Genomic DNA, 22,886 nt, shown 5'->3' with positions numbered 1-22,886 from the left:
TATATATATATATATATATATACACACACACACATTTTCTTTATTCATTCTTCTTTTGAGGAACATCAACATTGTTTCCATATCTTGGCTGTTGTGAATAATGCTGCAATGAACATTCATCATGATACCCTCCTATAACAAATCTATCTTAAAAGTTTGTCCAATTTTATAAATTTAAAAGTTACTTTATTTTAAATTATTTTAGGTTGAATATTATTCACAGATTTATGGGTCATAGTTTTATGGGAAGAAATTGGTGAATTATCTGCTCATGTCTTTTGTCCATTCTAGGATATTTGTTTTTTTTATTCTTCATAATGTCTTTAAGTATTCTTTATATATAAATGACATCGTGTTTTTGTTATTTTTTGTTACAAATGTTTACCCAATTATCCATTTATAGTTTGATATTGTTTAGGACATTCTATTGCTCTACATAACTTAATTTTTAATGTAGTTCAATTTAGTAATCCTTTTTTATAAGTTCTTCCTTTTTCTCCAATGCTTAGAAAGCCTTTCTCAATCTTAATATAAATAAAAGATTTGTGTACATTTTTCCACTTGTTACGATTTTAAACTTACATTTATTACTCGACCTAAAATGTATATTTGTATACAATGTATGGTGATATAAATGAATGTTTTTCTAAGTCTACCAGGTCGGCTTCAGAGTATTCTTCCGCTCTGTGTCTTTTAAAATTACACAAGCACTAAATTACCTCAATTATTGTAGTTTTGTATATTTTAGTAACTGGTAGGGCAAGAACTGTATTATTTTACTGCTCTTTGGCCAGCTCTATAAGATAATATTTTGAAGCTATAATAAGCATGTTATTGTTCCTGGAATTTACACATAATGTATGATTCTTTCATGTATATCATTAAGTCACTGTGATTCAAAATATGTTTGGTTGAGAGCTCAGTAGCAAAAGATATGAATCTTGATGACACATAAATCATTACAACTAAAATCATGTAGCTATGGAAATCAAATATTCAGATAGCTCCAACCGAAATCATAATTTGACTTATCAATTTCTTTGTAAAATAATATGCTAATATGAAACAGAAAAGATTCCTAAGGTGACAGGGTATAAAGGAGATTTCTAAAATCATTTTTTGGCCATTTATGAGAAACTTTGCCATATTTATTTACCAAAACCTCTAGAACTACACACCCACAACTTTCTAATTCTATATTATTTGTGTTTCTCCCACCATTTAGTTTTTAGCACCTGCCACTTAGAGAAACTTAGGTTTCATTACTGTGACAAATGTTTCTACCCATTATAAATGTTATGCATCATTTTCCACATAATTACCTTGTGAAGTCTGTCATCTCCATCATAATCATACACATCTTCTTGGCCAGAACAATGATATCATTGCTGGTATCATCCCATATCTCAATCTCAGCATCCAGTTTACTCTTTACTTTCTTGAAATCAGCAACTTGCTCAGCAATCTTTTCCTTTTCTGCCTCAGGCAATTGAGTCATCTTAGCCTAAAACATGTGATAAGTAGATTTATAATCATTCCACTATGTCAAAAAGCATTTTAGGAAGAAGTGGTCATTACAGGATATTCTTAAACTTGTTCATTTAAAAACAGAGACATGTCATGGTTTTTTAAAATCATATAATCAAAACTTTCTAGGCTTAATTTTTCCTATGAAAAATCTATTAAAGTATAAATGTTTGCTCTAGAACTATAATTTTAAATTTGAGAATAACAATGTATAATTTAGTATCTGATATACTTAATTCTACTCCTTAATATAAATGTGAGACTTCTCAAATTTCTAATGCAATACAATTTAAATTAATTCAGGCTTAATATAATGCATCCCATATATTAGAAAAGCATATGCCTTATTTAATGGTATTTAATGGAAAATATGCTTCAAAAAGTAAAAGTATAACAAAACTATCTGGAAATGTCTATTGACATTATAATATCAATTTATCCATGTATGAATATACATTCAGACAGATCCTTACACAAACACTGAATATATAGTGGTAAACAATAATAGTATACATTTATAAATCATATGTATTAGATAAGCACATTTTAAAATAAGGATGTATATGGGTATTCTGTACATATAAACACATTCAAGTGTGTATGTATATACAAACTATTTTAAGGGAAGAGTAAAAATGTTATGGGCAGGGTTTATTAAGGCAAGCCCTCACTAATTAGCATCCTGAGTTTTGAGGTACTCTTCTCCCATGCACAGTTAACTTGCTGGGTTGGCTTAGTATTATTCTTTGGATATGTCAAATTTTGAACAGGATGCAACTTGCATCTTCCACTTGCAATTTGAAATGTGGGAAGGGTAGAAAACCATCTAAACCACCATATTCACAGCATTAACACCTGGGACCTATAAGTTTTTGTCAAATGAAGAATCTTGAAGTAAAAAAAGTGATTTGATAATATCAAGGCCATAAAATTTCATGCAACAGCCTGTGCAATCATATTCTTTAAAAAAATCCATATACATTCTAATAGAATGAATACATGGGCCTCAGAGGAAGTAGTTAAAATGATAAATCATTTAAGTAAATTTCACTTATTAGATTATTCATACTGAATATGTGATACATACAATGCCTATATATTTCCAGATGCTAGTCCCTAGGCCATCCATATACTGGGAAATAAGGAAAAAAGCCTTGAAATATTCTGGGCAAAAGGCTCAAATAGTTGAAATACACTTTATTGAATCAATAGTGTACAAGAGCAAAAAAGCTTAAATATATAAATGAAGGAATTACAAAAATGTTCAATGGAAATCCAACAAAAAAATGAAAATTAAAGAACCAATATCAAGTATCTGTCATTTATTATCTATTTATTATAAGCCTAACTCAGGATCTAAAATAACTTGGTGTCTGTGAAATCTCAGCATTAATTATCCATGCTTCAGTTCTAACCTAGTCATGAAAATAAACAATGAGGCTTTCCAAATCGAAGGTTCCTCTAAATTCCTTAGCATAATGTTTGACATATAGTGAATATTCAGTAAATGATAGCTATTTCTTATTCAGTAAGAAAATTATCAAAATAAATTCCCATACCTAGCACTTAAAATTTTCATTTTTTGCATTATTTTATTTGAAGAATTAAATTAAGCTGTGAGAATGGGCTTTTTTTTTAAGGTTTTATTTATTTATTTGAGAGAGAGAGAATGAGAGAGAGCACGAGAGAGAAGAGGGTCAGAGGGAGAATCAGACTCCCTGCTGAGCAGGGAGCCTGATGAAGGACTTGATCCCCGGACTCCAGGATCATGACCTGAGCCAAAGGCAGTCGCTTAACCAACTGAGCCACCCAGGCACCCGAGAAAGGGCTTTTTTAACTGATAAGCTATACAGGTGTCTCTTCCTTGGAATCTGAATCATTTGTAATTTCCTTTCCCAGGCAATGTGGCCTACTAAAGGAAAAGCAACTTTTACTGCTGCTGGCATATAGCAAGGCACATAAATGAAGAAACAGCTCACTTCTGTCTGAAATCAATAGTATGCAAGCACATTAAGTAAATTATAAGCTGCTAACCCATTAAAGTAGCTCAAAAATCGAAATGAATTTTCTCCATCTTGACTACTGGTCATTACCATTCTTTCCATTTTCAATAAAAAAAAAGTGTTTAAACTTTCAAATAATAATAGGTATAGGTAGATTCAACTGGGACCTCTTTTTACGGTCTTTGTCTCAGAGGTAATAAATCCATGAATCAGGATCTAATAAATAATATTGAAGTGTACACTGGTATATTATGGAAAATTATTCACTATCCTCATAAAAAAAAGTTAAAACTATTCAAGAGGTGATCTGGTTAAGTGTATTCTAAGTTCTGTTCCTTGGAATGCCACTGATTTCCAATATGACCTTAAGAAAGCCCTTAGCCCTCTTGTTTAACTTTCTCCAGACATAAAATGACAGTAATTGCAGCAGCTACCCACCTGCCATGCAGGGACCAGAGTGGATTATTGCAGAGCACTGAGGCTGACCCTGTCACGCACAGGAGTCTCATCGGTTGCACTCGATTTCCTTAATAACATCTCAACTCACATGGTGAGTTATAATCACCAGATGTTTACTTCTGACAGGATAAGGGCCAAAAGTTGGGCAATAGTTAATAAAATCAAAAGTTCTAGTGAATTCTCACTCTCTCACAGGAGGAACAACAATATCATAAAAGGATTAAATGACTGACTGACACCTTTCCTAAAGATTTTTAGTGCTTCTATGAATGATTTATTATATGCTATTAATCAATTGGAATCACTATGAACATTTCAAAATAAGACTTAAGAGAACACTTCCTGTTTCGGAATTCTGAACAAAAATTCCTTATTGGCTAATTGTGTGCAGGATAAGCAAAGAAACAAAGCTTAACACAAATCAGATAAATGGGATCTCTGATGTTATTGCTGGCTGGTGGTATTTCTCCTTTCCTGCTCAAATCTATAGAGTACAACTGTGATATAAATAGCTATCAAAGGCTTTTTGAATTACTGCCATCCAAATGAGATTATATTGTGTGTCAACTGATTTTTGGAATCTTTTGCCAAAGACAAAAATAGCCAACATTTAGATATGCCAGACACTCTTCCAGGCACCTTACGTATATTTAACTTCACTCTTCATCACAGCCCTATGAGGTAACTATACTATTATCCTAATTTTAGTATATTATGAAACTGAATGTGTCAAAGGTTAAGTTATGAACTCAAGATTATAGTGTAGTAAGTGGTAGAGCCAGTATGGAAACTTAGAAATTCTGACTCTAGAATTTTTGTCCTATTACTATGTCAACAAACATGAGCAATATTGCCCACAATATACCAAAATATTCCCATTCTACTCGATGGTACTTCTGTCACCTTCTACTTTTGAATGCAATTATTCTCCAAAGTATAGTCACATATATTCTAGAATCTGTTTCCTCATTGTAAACTAGAGACAATGATATTCACCTCACAGATTGTCTTAGAGATCAAACGAATGAATATGTATGAAGCACTTTTTATTTTCTTTAGTTTTTTTTTAAATGCTAGCTGGTGACTTACAATAACAGACTCAGTTCTTCACTCTGTACAGTGATCCTCAGAATTCTATTTCTAATGTTATTCTCCTTTTTCAACAAACATTGTATTTGCCCATAACCATATTAGGCATTTTCAAGTATCTATCTATCTATCTATCATCTATATATCAATATCTACACACATATTTATATATAATATGACATATATATAATTTATAATTTTAGCTCTAAAGCAGGGGTTGGCAGAATTTTTCTGTAAAGGGCAAGGTAGTAAATAATTTCTGCTTTGCAGGCCACACCATAGCACTCTATGGCAATACTCAATTCTGCTGCTCTTGTAATGCGAGAGCATTCATAGACACCATGCAAAAAAATGAGCGTGGCTGTATTCCAAAAAATTTTGTATGGACATTGGAATTTTGATTTCATATAATTTTCATGTGTCTTAAGTATTATTCTGATTACACCTATTCTGATTTTTTTTCAACCATTTAAAAATGTAAAAACCATTCTTAGCTCATGGGTTGTACAAAAATAGTTGATGGGCCAGATTTGACTGTAGTTGGCCAACATTTGCCAAATCCTTTACCCTCTTGATTTTTTTGTTTCTCAGTAGAACTGCCTTCCACCCAGTCCTGAATCTCTTTTAAATTTTTTGCCTTTCTTCATGTTATTTGATTCTATTAGGCAGACAGAAAGTTGGTTCATTTCATCTCTAGTACTTTTATCACTTCTGTTTCCTTGTCTGTTTTCCCAGTAATACTATACAAGTTCAGGTCAATTTTTTCTTTCATTTTCAATTCTTTTGTCTTATCACTTGATCCAATCTTTCTGATTTTAATAGAATTGTGTAATTCTTCAGCTAAACACAACAGCTTCTATGTCTCCTTACTGAAAAAGAATATTAATTCCTCAAATACCATCCTTTAATTTCTTTCACTAAAGTAGAAAATTCATATAGAAAAATGCCCAAGTCACAAATGTGCATCTGGAACTATTTTCACAAGCTGAGTGCATCCTTGTACTTAGCACCCAAATCAAGAAACCAAAGGTTTCTCCCGAAGCCTCCCTGGGACCTATTCTAGTCACTATCTCTAAAGAATGGTCACTTCCTTGATTTCAAAAACTATAGATTTTCCTGTTTTGAACTTTATAAAAATGAATACATATACCATATATGTATATGTATTCTTGTATCAGGCTTTTATGTCCAATATGTATTTGAAATACATCTATCGTGTTGCATGGAGTTAGAGTATGCTTATTCTCCTTGCTCTACACACAAGAATTCCACTGTGCAAATATACACCATCTATTCATGTGTTTCTATTAATGAAATTTTGGGAAATATTCCATTTTTTGCTTTATGAATAGTGAATATTCTTGTATTTTTCTTTTGGTAGACATATTGGTGCATTTTTCCTGAGTATATATCAATGAGTAAGATTACTGGGTCTCAGGGATCACCATTACCTTTGCCCCTGTGTTTCAACGTCATTTTATCTTACTTCCTCTCATACACTGTGCCCTCAAGCTAAACTAAACTATTTGCTGTTGCAGGTAAATATCTTGAGATATTACCCATTAATGATTTTACTCATCTTTCCTCTCCCTATCTTTGTTGGCCCAAACTTAATTCTATTTTCAAGCCAAATCTATATAGGCCATCCTCCTTTTCTCCAGCTGTATGTAATTATTCTTTTAAAAATTTCAGAACATGGTATCAGTTCTCCCTTCAAGATATTCATATAATTCTATCTTATAGTCTAATTATTTGTGAATATGTATATCTTATCTTACTTACTAGAAGAAAGGTCTTTGAAAGCAGAATCACCTTTCAGAATAATAGTGGTCTCTCTCTCCCTAATATACATAACTACATATATGTTTATTTGTGTTTAATTGGTCTCCTTCCCCTAGAATGTAAGTTTCCTGAAAGTAGGACATATATATGATAAATGTTTATAGTTGTTAATAGAAATAGGAGTGAGATAAAGAATAGGCTTGTGGGATTAAAATTGTATAGCATTGGTCTTACATTTTCTTTGTCATCTACACTTACACACTTTTCAAGCTTCTGTCTCTAAAGGTAGAAATTACTTTCAAAAAAAAAAATTACTTTCTCCTATACATTTTTCCTGTCCACTCTCAAACTTGGGTCCTCATTATTTCTCTACAACTGTATTAAAAGCACAATCGATCTTACCTTCTTTTCATCTGCTTTTTTATTTCATTATGCTCATTACTACTACTTAAAATATTAATATGCTTATGTTATTTCTTAAGCACTTTCCATGATTTTCATTATCTCTTAGAAAAGACAAAGAGAAAAGAAAGAAGGGGTTATAATAGGAAAAATGCAAAAAAAAGTCACACGGGCTTCTGTCCAAGTTCCCACTCTGCCAAGGACTAGCTTTGTAGCAAGTAAAAATCATCCTCCACCCCAATTTTATCACATGTTAAAATGATGATAAACTTATTATAGGTTTTCTGACAATTAAAATTATGTCTGTAAGTAATGATACCTGGAATATAGTAGGGGCTTAGTAAGTGGTACTTATGATTGATGTATATAAATGCCTTCATTTGGCCTCCAAAACTTCCATAATATTGTGGGGAAGGACAGTTAAAAATATTCACCTAGCTACCTCACAGAGCTTAGGCAGGAACCAAGTAAATTATATTGAGTAAATATATGAAATAAGCAACAACAATATAGAAATATAGAGTCATTACAATTCTCTTATTCTCAGAAAGTCCAGCATCCAAACTGCTTATTTTGCAGATAAAGAAACTGAGTCCCAGGAAAGAGAAATGACTTGAAAAAAATATACAGCTGGTTAGTGGCAGATTTGGTCTTTAAATCCATGTGTTATCATTCTTACCTCCAGAGTTTATCAAACTTAGTAGTAGCATTTATGTGCATGTGTGTGTGTGTGTGTGTGTGTGTTTTAATAAGCCCAAAGGCATTTGGGAAATGGGTGTGTTTTAATATGTTAGCCTAGTGATGGGTATTAAAGAGGGCACATACTACTGCATGGAGCACTGGGTGTTATATGCAAACAATGAATCATGGAACATTACATCAAAAACAAATGATGCGATGTATGGTGATTAACATAGCATAATAAAAAAAAGAACTATAACTAGTATAACATTTTGCTGGAGTTGAGAAAACCTGAAGTACTGCTGGCAGAAATTCAACTTCATTAAAATTTGGAGAACAAATTCATGATAAAGGTTTATGCATTGGTATTTTCAGCATACTAAATTGTGATTTCAAACATATTCCTGAGAATTCATTAAGAAAAGTCTCCCATCATATTTTAAAATGATTTTTAGGAACTGGAATTGGACTTTGCTTTCAGGACTGATACACATTTTTACATTTTTATACATAGTTCTTTAAATCAAATTTACAAATGTATTAGCTTTAAAAAGCTCTCAGTTTCCTCATCTGTCAAAAATAACACTCTTGAAACCTCCTGAGTTACACTAACAGATCCCTTAGGTGTAAAACTATCTCATTTTATTATAAAACTGTATAGACTTCAGGGGCTGGGTCAAAACAGTTAACTATTGTATTATCAGACTTACTTAATCGTTCATGTTCTAAAAATAATAAGAATAGGGACAATTAACATTTATTTATGCTTCTGCTGTGCCAATCACTTTGCTAAATACTTTTGAAAAGTTATCCTAATTACATAATACTAGTTAAGGTAGATATTATCAATATCCTCCATTAACAACCATGGAAATCAGGCCTATAGGGAACACATGTCTGTCTCCTATAAATGAAACCCTCCCCATTGTTTTCTTTTCTTTTCTTTTTTTCCTCTTCATATCTCCCTATTTATGGTTTCATTTGCAAGGCAGTTTTTAGCACTAGGGTTATTTCTAATTTGAAAAAAAATAATATTTATTTGTGAACCCAATGTGTGTCCTTGTTCTGGGAAAACAAATGCTCTTTTGGGAGCCAACTGGAGAAATTTGAATATAAACTGGGTATTAGACAACATTAGGAAGTGATTGTTAATTTTCTTCAGATGTTGCAAATTACTTTGAAGTAGTTCAGAAAAAAAAATGCAAATATGGCTCTGGCAGTATGTTAAAACTGCTAAGTCTAGGAGGTGCCTGAGTTGCTCTGTCGGTTAAGCATCTGACTCTTGGTTTCAGCTCAGGTCATGATCTCATGGGTTGTGGGATCAAGCCCCTCGCCAAGCCCCCACCTTGGGCTCTACACTCAGTGGGGAGTCAGCATGAAGATTCTCTCCCTCCCCTACCCCACTCTCTCTCAAATAAATAAATAAATCTTTTTTATTTTTAATTGCTATATCTAGGTCATGGGAATATGGGTGTATGTTGTCCTAATACATTTAAGTTTTTCTGTATATTTAATTTTTTCAAAACAAAAAACAATGAGAAACCAAATAATATTTTCTATGCTCTAGTTTTGTGGATGCATTAGAGATTTTAGAGGCCATACAGTCTACTCTCTTATCCCAAAATGCCATTCTATCTGCCACATCCCTGACCAGGGATGCTTCTGCTTCTCCTTAGATATATCTGAAGGTTCAATGCTGGGTTCTTTGGGACTAAGAGATAAAGTAGTCCAGGCAAATTTTACCAGTAAAAAACAGAACAATGAAAGAACTTCATGACCTGCAAAATAATCCTCATGTAGATAAGTGTGGCTGAAGGCCATAGGAAACAACTTCATTCAAGATCTTCATGTGATGGTTATAATTGAAATATAGATAATGTGGCATAAGCCTTTCTCTAAAAAGAAAAGTTGTTAACTTATAGGTGGTGATCGGCAAGGAGCCTCAAAAAAGTGGTGCTGGTGGGAAGAGGAATCAAGAACCTGACATGAATATCCCAATCATTTTGATAGATGTGACCCTAGCATGGCCATGTATTTCTTGCAATATACATGTTAGCTATAGGTTTAACACCAAGCCTTTAAAATCTTTCCTCTGGTTTCTTTCTCACCAAAGCAGGAGGGGTATTATAAGTTGTCTTCCTAAACAGACAATCTCAAAGGAAAGAACATACTTTAACAAGCTTATGAGTATTCTGATTTAAATAGTCCTGTATATTTGCTTTTTTTTTTTTAACTTAAATGTTACAAGGACTAAATGAATCTAAATTCAATTGCACTGTGTTTTCTTTAGATTATCATTCCAAGTTTGTAAAAAACTTTTGTCTTATGGTGCTGCCAAGAATAACAATACAGAAATCCTTATGTTTCAAAACTACATAGCTACATAAAACAAAGAAACAGTTCAATAAGAAAATATTGTAAAGGCTGTGAGAAACAAGCACTAGAAGCCCATTCATTTTACTCACAAGGGTACCCTTAGGATGTGACTCAGTACCTAGTCATTTTTACTTTGCATACAATATAAGTTTGGTTACCTGAATTCCACACCTCTGTTTACAGTAAACTGGAAGTAGACAAAAGATGGGCTAGTCTGATCCCAAAGAAGGAAAAATCTATCAAGGAGGAGACAGAAAGCCCAGATAATTGGGGGCCTTTCAGTTTATGAATAAGCTTCCCGGCTCACATTGCAACACCTCAATCCTATCACTGTATTACAACATAGTACAATAGTGTTTGGTCATAATACAGTCAATGAATCAACTACAACATCATCATTCAGCATTTACTGATCTTCTACTGCATTGTAGAGTTATATGGCTCTGTTCCTGCTCTCAAGGAGCTTAAAATCTCCCAGTGCAGAAAATACCAAGTTATATTTATTACATTTTGATTGGTAAGTTAGCATGCATGGGATACAATTTGAAAACCAATTCCAGTAATTATTTTTAAGTTCAAAAACGTGTATTTTGGTCCAAAATAAGTTGTTCTGTAAGAGTTCTAGGAAGTCAACTGTCTTACTTTTTTTTTAAATAATTGGGCAGTTTTATTTTATTTATTTTTTTAAAGATTTTATTTATTTATTTGGCAGAGAGAGAGATAGCAAGAGAGAGGGAACACAAGCAGGAGGAGTGGGAGAGGGAGAAGCAGGCCTCCCGCAGAGCAGGGAGCCCAATGTGGGGCTCGATCCCAGGACCCCGGGATCATGACCTGAGCTGAAGGCAGACGCTCAACGACTGAGCCACCCAGGTGCCCAACTGTCTTACTTAATATGATTTTCATATATCTTTGAGGGTGTGACATTTAGTGTTCATTTATAACTAATTAAAATATTTTGTTGAAGATAAAATCTTGACAAGGTATATGAATAGTATACCACTAAAATAGATATAATTTGAAAAATAATTCTGCATCTCTACTGTTTCTTTGTTTAGTTTCTTCTTAATTTTAATTTTGTAATAAATATAATTTTATAAAATTTACACAGGAATTTTATGTATAACTGAATATAAACAATAGATTTCCCTTACAATAGATTTCCCTTACAATAGTTTATGTGGATTTGAACATTTTGTTCTATCTTTTTAACAACATTTTTCTTGATAAAATAACTATCTGAGGAATGTGGTATAGAATTTCAAATATTCATGATATTTGCATGTCTTATGTTTACATATATATACCTACATTATTATGATTTAATATAGTACCATGACTGGTAATCTACATCAATACACTGATAATAACTGTCATCACATATACATGGCAAAGAAGATTGAAAAAACTATTCTCATTATTGTTAATTGAATACGGATTATGTAATCCCTAAAGTAAAGTAAAGAGTTATAATTTTGTATAATATATACCCTATCTATCACTTGCTAGGTATTTTAAAAAGTAAATATATATGTATATATATGTGTGTGTATATATATATATGTACATATATATATACACATATATACATATATATGTTTACACAAATATTATTTCCACTAAATCCACAAATACTATTTTTGTGTATTACCAGGTAATTGTCTGTGTTTCTGTTCATTTGTGATCTAAGACCCACAGTTAACAAGTTTTCATATTTTGAAATTTAAATAAGATTGAGTCAAAGTCCTTATCATACATCCTTGAGAATACCAAATTCCCTCCTGCAAGAGCTCTATAAATTTCTAAGGGCTTATGTTCCCATAGACCTCGTATCTGCTCTTCATTTTTGCCCTCCCTGATCTATTGCTTTCAGTTGAGACTAAACTTCCAGTCACTCTATTGTAGTGACTCAACATTTTTAAACTATTTACAAATCATCCACATACATAATATTTGTGTATGGAAAATTTTGTGAAAGTGTTTAGGGGGTAACATAAGAACTTGACAAAGCAGGAATGAAAATAACTCAAAATCATAATTTATCTGGTTTTCATCTGATGATGTAGAAAATTAGAGAAAGCATTGCTCCCACATTGAAGACAACAGCAAGTCACAAAATCTAAAAGTTCATGACTTTTTTTTTTAACCCATCAGAGGTATCAATAAAAAACTGCATTGGACAAGTTAAACACGTAAGGAAAATTTTTATACAAGACTACTGTCTAGGAGAGAGAGTTTGAACTCAACTCTGCTGAAACAAAAGGTGAGAATTGACTTTTTAAGTACTGAATTGTGTTAGTAGAAAAGTACTGGGGTATTATGCTGAGCTAAATAAGTCAATCAGAGAAAGACATGTATCATATGACTTCACTGAGATGAGGAATTCTTAATCTCAGGAAAAACTGAGGGTTGCTGGAGTGGTGGGGGGTGGGAAGGATGGGGTGGCTGCGTGATAGACATTGGGGAGGGTATGTGCTATGGTGAGCGCTGTGAATTGTGTAAGACTGTTGAATCACAGACCTGTACCTCTGAAACAAATAATGCATTATATGTTTAAAAAAAAAAGAGAAGGAGAAGATAGGAAGGGAAAAATGAAGGGGGGGAAATCGGACGAACCATGAGAGACTATGGACTCTGAGAAACAAACTGAGGGTTCTAGAGGGGTTAGCCTGGTGATGGGTATTAAAGAGGGCACATACTACTGGGTGTTATACGGAAACAATGAATCATGGAATACTGCATCAAAAACTAATGATGTAATGTATGGTGATTAACATAACATAATTAAAAAAAAGAAAAGTACTGGGCAACATTAAGGGGGAGGCTAGTTAATGTGATTAAGCCATCTGTGTGTGTTAATGGTGCTTATTAATAGAAGCTGGTAGATAAAGGCACTCTTTCTTGAGAATTACACTTCAAAGGGATGGCTCCCAGATCCTTGAGAATATTCCTGGGTTGAAATGCTGGCAAGAGGCTAGGAGAATATTTGCATCTCAAAGGGGCACAGAAAGAATTTACAACTCCAAGTTTGCTGAAGTAAATGCTCTAAGAAAAGGGAATACAGTGATCTGTAATCAGGAAAAACCTACCTAAAGTTTACTAAAAATAGGAGAAATGTTAAGGTCATCTTATTCAGAAATCATAACACAACCAACTACCCTGAAGTCTAGGGAAAGAAAAGATCCTTGCTGGAAGAAATGCTATGAAAATCTTGCTTCTCTTGGGCAGATGATGCCATTGGACATTGGTAAGGTTCAGCTAAAAGAGTTGGCAATTTGATTGAGCTTGGATCATCTTATGATGTCAAAAAGTAAGCAATTTATCAAAACAAAATAAAACCAAAACCAAAACCATAACAAGACAAAACAATGAAGGGGGGGAAATCAGAGGGGGAGACAAACCATGAGAGATGATGGACTCTGAAAAACAAACTGAGGGTTCTAGAGGGGAGGAGGGTAGGGGGATGGGTTAGCCTGGTGATGGGTATTAAAGAGGGCACGTTCTGCGTGGAGCACTGGGTGTTATGCACAAACAATGAATCGTGGAACACTACATCAAAAAAAAAAAAAAGAAGGTGGGACAATTTGGTCAACAAAACAGGATTAAAATCCATGGACTACAACAAATATCCATGACTCCATAATGATAGAAATAAATAAGTGAATAAATAAATAATGTAAAAGAAGAGATGGCTCTTCCTTTAGTTCCAATTAATAAATGCAGAAGAAATAAAGAAAATAGAAAATTACTGTCAGGCAAACACCAACATACTACCTGTGGCAAGATTCAGTGTTGCATATGAAAAGTAGTAGATAAACATTTGAGAAGAAATAGGATTTGAATAGTCTTAAAGCATTTTCCCCAAAATGTATTAATGACAAAGAAAAAATAATAGCAACTTTACAATGGTTAAAAAGCCAGTAAGCAGCCAACACTTTAACCAAGTAACAAAGGGCAACATCCCCAGAAATGTTACCTACTGACATCTTGTACGTCCTGATATGATGGACTGAGGACACATGAATTCTATGGTATCTCCTCTGAAAATACATAACCGTAAAATAATCATGAGAAAAAAAACACCAGACAAATCTAAATCAAGGGATATTCAATAAAATACCTGATACTCTTCAAAAGTATCAAGGTCATGAAAAACAAGGAGGACTTACAGGAGACTAAGAAATGTGACAGCTAAATAGAATGTTGGATCCTGGCTTTAATCATAGAAGAAAAAAGAATATTAGTGGAAAAATTGATGAAGTCTATAGTTTAGTTAGTAGTATAATACCAATGTTCATTTCTTAGTTTTGATAATTAGACCTTAGTTATGCAAGATGGCAACATTAGGAGGAAAAAAAAACACATTAGGAGAAATTTGGTGAAAACTATATGGAAAATTCTCTGTACTATAATTAATTTCTCTTAACTAACCACAGCCAGCTAACATGAGACTGGGTCATATATATAACACATTAGACAAAATGCTACTGATGAAAAATGGCAGTTAGATGCAGAGTAATATGGTATTGGTAAGGAAGTATCTAAAACCTGGCTCATTATTGTATCCTAATTATTGTTTACCCTCTCTATTGTGGAAATCATTTTAGGATCTATTACCACTCAGGCACTCAACTGGACATTGTTGTGTCCAAATATAACCATAAGTGACCAAGTCCCAGAGAGAAAAGATTTTTCTATTCCAGCTCCCTGAGCACCCACTTCTCCAATTGACTGACATTAGGAATGGTAGTGAGTCTTTAGAAGAGATTAAATGTACTTTCCAAATGTCACCTTACAGGCTCCAAAAGTGCACCTGGTCCAAATGTTACATAAAACACTGCCCAATTGTAGACTATTCCCACATGAGTAGATCTTCTATTACAATGGTATTAGTTTTAGATCCTCCTGCAGTCTGCAATGTCTTGAAATTTACCAGAAACTGGTAAATGATTTCTAAAATTCTAAATTGCCTATAAAAATGCAGGCATACTTAGAAAGTAAATAAATGTAATTGGCTGTAAGGGTAGTGCCTATAGTAGATGTTTCCTAAATAAAAACTTTTCTCAATATAATTTTTGTAATTAAGAAAAAAAGATCTTTCTTAGAAAAAGAATTCCAATTCATCTTGATGGGTTGAATATGTTTTATTTGTATACACACTGCATATTTCTATTTTCCCTAAGCCTCCTTATGCTAAAGATTAATTTAATAACTCTCCAAGTGAATTCTGAACTATTTTCCCAGAAACAGGACAGTGTATGTAAACTCACTGGAATGTAAATAAAAACTTGAAAAAGAAAAAGAAATAAATAAAAATAAAATGTTTCAGACAATTTGTAAGATGCAAATTTCAAAGGCATGTTTCAGGGTTACGTATCTATCATCCATCTATCTACTTACATGTATTTACTTACTTAATATGATGTATAACAATCCAACTAAGCTTCCTTAGGATCTTATAGGACAGAATACTGGGGCAGTAATTAGGAATTGGTCCCCAGAGGCTAAGACTTCCTGGACATTCCTGACAAGATAAGAATTATCAAGAATTCTTCCAATGGAAAATGATAAAGCTTTCCTTGTGAATTTACAAAGTGAGACAACATGTGAAAAATCAACTCTGAAGAACTTACAAAAGAATTTTTCAAACTAATTTCTCTTTCCAAGATTGAGCCTTATGATATTTCACAAGAACACACACACACACACACACACACACAGAGTTTAAAGAGATTTGCCAAAGGAGAATGAAATGAGATATTCACTTCCAAAGTTTGACATTGTATTTTTATTCACTTATTATTAATAAAATGATTGTGTTAGGGAGAAATAAATCATTGGAGAAAATAAATGAGAAAGGGGTATATGGATACAGTGGTAGGAAGAGGAAATGTTACCTGATAAAGAAGCACTGAGATAGATTTCTCTCATTCACTTGCTGTTCTACTTTGAACAAGTCATTTTAGACTCATCATGAGTTTTCAGTGTAACATACTGAGAATTGGTGTATGGTGGTATAATTTAAGCAGTTATCATCCGGTCATTTTGATCATAGTAATTTTCAAAGTGCAGTTCAACTACACCTGGAATAGATTATAGAGTATTGGTGTACTGAGTTTTGAATAATTTGTCTCCTCATTTATAGCATAACTTTATTGTCTGCATTTTCTTGCTTAATCTTTTATAATTTTATGATAAAGAAAAAAAGGGAGAAAACACAGAAGAGTGTGGGTGCCTGGGTGGCTCAGTTGGTTAAGCAACTGCCTTCAGCTCAGGTCATGATCCTGGAGTCCCGGGATCGAGTCCCACATCGGGCTCCCTGCTCAACGGGGAGTCTGCTTCTCCCTCTGACCCTCTTCCCTCTCGTGCTCTCTATCTCTCATCTCTCTTTCTCTGAAATAAATAAATAAAATCTTTAAAAAAAAAAAAAAAAACACAGAAGAGTGTTCCCAGAGAGTCACAATGTTGGTATGTTATTCTGACGATTCAAACAGTTCTCAAAGAATTCAAGTTTAAGTGCTAAAAACAGCCAGCTCATTTTTATATATTTAAGCTCATCATAACACTGCCTATAGTATTCACAATTCTCCAAACAAATACCACAAGGCTTGATATGCTCTGAAATCTCCTGCTAAATTACCTTGTCAGATCTCAATTAAAGGACTCTTCCCTCCATATCCATTGCAGGCAATTTAATTCCTTTTATGCAGTTCCAAAGAAATTATTTTACATGGGTATTTATGTTAAAATCTGGTACAATTACTGCCTGAGATTCAAAACGTGTAAAAGATTTCTTTGCTGCTGCACCCATGAAAACACACAGTTACCAGTAACACCTATCCCACATCAGCAGCACTTAAGTTTGTATAAATTAAATCCATATGGTCAGAACACATACTGAAATTAAATAAACAAAACATAATTCTTCTTGTCTTCTGAATGTGAATTTGGAGAGGCAAACATCTGGATTAGAAAGGCACTTAGCAGAATAGAAGGTTTTTCCGGGTAAAATTCCATTCATGAACCAGAAATGAGACTCTCTGCTCAAGAGCCAGCATCTGACACATAAGCCTAACTTAGCACTGAGGATATAGATAAAGCTGTGCTTACGGATGAGCACAAACAGATAATAAAATTAAGGCCTCAATGAGTGAAGCTTTCCAAGGTAAAACTCCAGGGTGTTTGGAGGAAACTTTCAGAAAGATATATACCACGTCTATTGCAGCCTCAATACAAACAGCTCACAACGAAAATCTATAGTAATTAGAAACATTTCAAAGTAAAAGATGAGATAGAATGCTTTTTGCCAAAGGTACTTAAGGAGGGGATTGCACAGGCCTACAAAATTAAAAAAAAAAAAAAAGGGATGAACGTTTTTTGCAAATTATACTATTTTACCAAGTAAGGTCATAAAACACACAAACACACCCCACACACACATTCAAAACAAAACAAAACAAAAAGGGTGAGGAGAAAAACTAACACAGAAAAACTTACCAGCCACTATCACTACCAATTTTTTTGTAAGAAGAGTATTTTAACATAAAAATAATTAGGAAGGACCCAAAATGTCAAAGGACCAACTTTCCTGAGAAAAAATGGCTGGTACTGTGATTGGTTTCACTTCACCCCTCCCCTCTTAGCCACACCTCATTGTTTGGCAATCTCTTGAGATGTTTTTGGTTATCACAACTGGGGTGAAGGTGCTATTGGCCTCAACTGAGTAGAAGTCAGAGATGCTGTTAAACATCCTAGAGGATACAGACAGTTCCCTGCAACAAGGAGTTGTCTGATCCAAAATGTCAATAGTACAATGGGAATAACGTTTTGCCCAAGGGTCTGCGCACACTGGCTCAGATTGATCCCCATGTGCTATCCAGATTATGGAGCCAGTAATATTTCTAGAGTAGGCAATCAGACAGACTTGAGTGGAGGCAAATGTGATAAATAGGTGACACATTATAAACCTGAGGGCGCTACATCCTAACTGTGGGCCTTCTACCATCCTGGCCTTAGAGCTTCCAACACCCTGAGGCTGACAGACCAAGAGCCACAGGTGCAGAACACACACTCTCCTCTTCAACCTCTGCTCCAAGGTAACCTATAGCTTCATTATAAGATGTTTACATTGCGGTTTTGACATCCCCACCACCACCCTCCCCCTCACCCCTGTGGGGGAAGGTGGCCATGACAGTTCCAGCAAGAACCTTGTAGGACCCAAAACTCCTCCTTCCAATGGCAGGAGTCCCTTAGATGATTGGAAACAACTCAGTCAGAGACCACCCTAGCTATGACCCATAACCTGCGCTAACATAAAAAGACAAGACACCTCTCACCCCAGTGTAGTTGCCACATTTGGGCCTGCCTGCTCTCCCATCTTGAGATGTACTGTCCTTAATAAACTGCTTTGTGCTTGCTACCTTCCTTCTGGCTGTTTTTATTCAAGTGCAGATCCTCAGGTAAATCTTCCCTGGGGAATCCAAGAACCAAGACCATTCATACAATGCAGATTCTCCCACTGGTAACAGTATCTGGTGTGTCAGTCTGTCTTTCAACCTGTATTTTACTTTCAATCATTCTTAATAATAATTTAGCAACAGACCTGCTGTGGTAAAGTTCTACACTATCAATTAGGACCAGACTGAAAAATTAGTCACTAACTAGTTCTAGTCCTTTGACACGGATTCCATGTGCTTACTGGTTGGTGGAATGAATTTATAACCATGGTTTTCTCTAGATAGTAAAACTGTAGGTAGCTATTTTTTTTTCCTAAAATTTATTTGGACCATGTGGGTATATAAAATTATGCATAAACTGTAAATGGAATAGTGGACTTTTTTTTGTCTGTGTACTTTCATACATATAACTTGTATATTTATAGAATATTGTTTTATACACCAAAGATTTGAAAGTGGTATTTCTATGGTTATCCCTGAATACTACATATATATGTGATTATTTCTACAAATTATATTACAAAAATAGATCATATCATATACACTCTTCTGTTATTTCTTATTTTTCAAACTCAATATAAAGTATTTTGATATTTATACAATATAGCCTCATCACAATTTTAAATCTTTTATTTCATTATATAGATGCAGTATCATCTACTTACAAATTTTCAAAGATTATCAGGTATTTTCCATTTAGATAAATAGATAGATATCCATGTTCGTATGTTTATATGCATATATTTATGTGTACTGAGTAGGCAGTGACGGATATTTTTCTATATCTCTGCAAATATGTCTGGAGGAAAAATTCTAGAAGACAAAAAGGAAGGACTTTTATAAAGGCTTTCAATGCATAATTTTAAATTATTTTAATTACCCTAATTAATTATTTTAATTACATGTTTAATTAATTAAAATAATTAATTATTTTAATTACCCTAATTAATATCTCTTCAAATTGTGTATAAGTGTCCATTTTCCAAAAAACTCTTCTGATAATAGATATCAACAATATTTTTGCAAATATGTTAAAAGATAGTATTTCATCACTTTTGATTTGCATTTTTGTCATTTCTGATGAGAGGGAGCAACTACGTACATGTTCATTGTAAATGTGCATGTCTTTTTTGTGACTATCCTCTTCAGGTCCTAAACCCATTTCTCTGCGGGAAGCAGAGTCATTTTTTTCTTAGTGATTAGTGAAAATCTGTTTATATATAAACACTTTCTTATATAAATTGTGATCATTAGCTCTCCAAATTGATGTCTTCTAACAATTTTTCAGACTTGATCTTGTGCTTTGTTTGGTTTGGTTTATTTTTTTTTGTTCTCAGGAGTAAAGTTTGCCTGCTTTCTCCTTTGTTTTTCTGTCTTTGGTATCATAGAGTCCTTTATTATCACAAGGTTACAAAAATAAATATTTACTCTTTTTATCTAGTACAGATGTGTTAGTCATGTTCTTCAGTTCCTTGCACACTATCACTCCTGATAAATGGAGGGCTCTCCCTACCTCAAGATAATCTCCCTTCCCTCCTTCCTTCCTTCCCTCCTTCTTTCTTTTCCTCCTTCGTTCCTTCTCCTTTTATTTACCATCCCTCATACCTGTTTCTATATTCCTTCCCCACAAATTAAAACATATTTTTTAACCTACTCAGGTTCACCTTGACTTAGAGGGCTCATACTTAATTCACTGCACAATATGTGAGTCCCTTATGAGTATACATTATTGCTTTTTATAAACACTATACTTGAATAAAGCTGACCATGTGTTAGGCACCTATTATGTTTCTATCACTGTACAGATCCTTTACATACATTCTTTCCAATTACAATACTTCAAGGTATGAGTTACCTAAATTGATATATAAGGAATAACAATCTCAGAGAAATAAAATTACCAAAAGTCATCTGGTCATTCTAATAAAAGGAGCCAAGATCACCCCAGGAAAGATGACACTAAAGCCAGGGCCCTTTTGTTTACCCCTTGGTGCCTCTTATAAAAAAGGAGTTCTGCATATTTTCAGAAACTATACTCTGGCAATGGAATCCTGGTTCTCCATCACCCCATTTACATAATTTTAAATTATTATTATTTTTATTTTTTTAAAGTAGTTTCCATGCCCAACATGGGGCTTGAACTCATAACCCCGAGATCAAGAGTTGCAAGCTCTACCAACTGAGCCAGCCAGGTGCCCCCTCATTTTACATAATTTTAAGAAATTTTAGTAAAAGTAGTTCTTAACATTGTCATTTCACAGAATTATACTAACCTAATGCTACACTCATGGCTATACAATTGCAAGCAAATGGATGTGGACACCAGCTGTAATAACGCCCTGATTCTACTTCCATACAGCTCAATTTCCAACTGAAGTTTTCCACCATTTTGAATCTGGCGCTTTTGCCAGGAGTATGCAGACCGATTTCGTTCAAGCAGTCCCACTGAAAGCCTGGTCTGTAGGAAGGATGGCTATGTTGTGCAGGGGAAGGGAAGAAGGACAAGCAGGTCCTTGAGGCAAGTACATCTTGGTCAGTCTCAGGTCTGTCACTTCACACTATGTGCTAGTGGGTACTTACATAACCATTGTGCTTCTTTTTCTATATTTTTGAAGTGGGGCTAGTAATATATTCCTCAAAGAGTGGTTGTGGGGAAATTTAAAAATTTAAAATGCCTGCAACATATTGAGCACTTGGCAAATAATTCTTATGTTTTGCTGCTGCTTCTATTATTATTATCACAGCAGAGTAGGCAACAGTGATATGCCAGGGCATTCCCAGATATGTCATGGATAAAAGAACTTTTGAAAATAAATTTGGAATTTTTTTAAACTAGGAGCCTATTTTCTTGTCATACTGACTCCTCCATGGAAGGCTATGCTAATTCCAACTTCCCCAAAAGTACACTTCAGATGCCAACTCTATGATCATGGTCTCCCATGTCACATTTGCCTAATTTCAAGTATACAATTCCTTCCTGATTTAATAGACTATAGAAAATGATGTGCTTATTCAAAGCCACATATCTACAACAGAGGACAGAGGGATAGGCAATTTTAGTACAATAGGACATTGGAGGAGTTAAACTGACATTATCAAATTCAATTTTAGTAATTTGGAAAATTTTAAAGTTCCATCAAAAAACCAAAGATCATGCTAGTCACAGTTTTTAAAAGAGCTATTAAGAAGGCAGATATATATTATTGCTAATTTTAGAGGACTTTTCTTTCTTTTAAAGGTCTTACCTTCAAGTTAATTGAAATGGTAAAGAACTTCATTACTACCTAGGTCCTTTATTACCTACCTAGGTTCTCTCTTGCACCCTGGATTTTGCTAAAAAAGGGGTTTGGATACCTCATCTCTAGTTAAGCCTAGAGGCTTAAGAGGGAGACCAAAAATCTATCACTTTTGAATTCAAGGATGGGCTGATTGTAGCTGGAGAGTAGAGGGATAAAAACCTTCTAAACTGCAATCATTAAGCATCTGTCTTTGGCTCAGGTCATGATCCCGGGGTCCTGGGATTGAGCTCCACATCGGGCTCCCTGCTCAGCGGGAAGCCTGCTTCTCCCTCTCTCACTCCCCCTGCTTGTGTTCACTCTCTCACTGTGTCTCTCTGTCAAATAAATAAATAAAATCTTTAAAAAAAATCTTCTAAATTGTTGCTTTGGAAGTACATAATTTACACTTTTTATAAAATCTCCTGGACTGATGAGGAAAAAATTTCAGTGTCTCCCCTTAACTATACAGCCTGGACAGACAATATCTGTATATACTCAAGTCACAGACTTCTAGAACTTACTCAGGTTTCCTACTTGTACAATGCACTTGCCTTTATTAGTGTAGAATGTGAATATTTTATTAGCCAGGTTGTAATGTCTTCACATTTCTATTCTATGGATCACATATTCCTTGTATATATGACCCAGGACCATGAATTATACAAGCAAGTGTTTCCTGGACATTTCTTGGATACAGATGACGCTTAGTTCCCTGGCAATAGTATAGCATTGATTTTTTTGTAATATTATGCTTTGTGTGCTTATCTTAATATTCAACACACCCAGTGTCCCCTTATAGCCTGATATTGCTCCTGTTGTAATCTTCTACCCAAGGA

The 22,886-nt window shown here is 34.0% G+C and overlaps 1 protein-coding gene across 3 annotated transcripts in view; it reads right to left on the bottom strand.

Moving 5' to 3' along the window:
* The window catches only part of CTNNA3 (catenin alpha 3), a 2,007,818-nt gene that overhangs the window by 160,001 nt on the left and 1,824,931 nt on the right, over window positions 1-22,886 (bottom strand). For all 3 annotated transcript variants that reach the window (XM_073878933.1, XM_073878931.1, XM_073878932.1), the window contains one exon: window positions 1,323-1,504. In XM_073878933.1, the coding sequence (XP_073735034.1) occupies window positions 1,323-1,504 (182 nt within the window). The remainder of the gene's footprint in view (window positions 1-1,322; window positions 1,505-22,886) is intronic.

The sequence above is a fragment of the Callorhinus ursinus genome, unplaced genomic scaffold, assembly GCF_003265705.2.
Source record: "Callorhinus ursinus isolate GAN/ISIS: 27379988/994484 unplaced genomic scaffold, GSC_fseal_2.0 scaffold31, whole genome shotgun sequence".
Lineage (NCBI taxonomy): Eukaryota > Metazoa > Chordata > Mammalia > Carnivora > Otariidae > Callorhinus > Callorhinus ursinus.
Note: the sequence above shows the minus strand (reverse complement) of the source record. Positions and strands in the feature narration are given on the sequence as shown.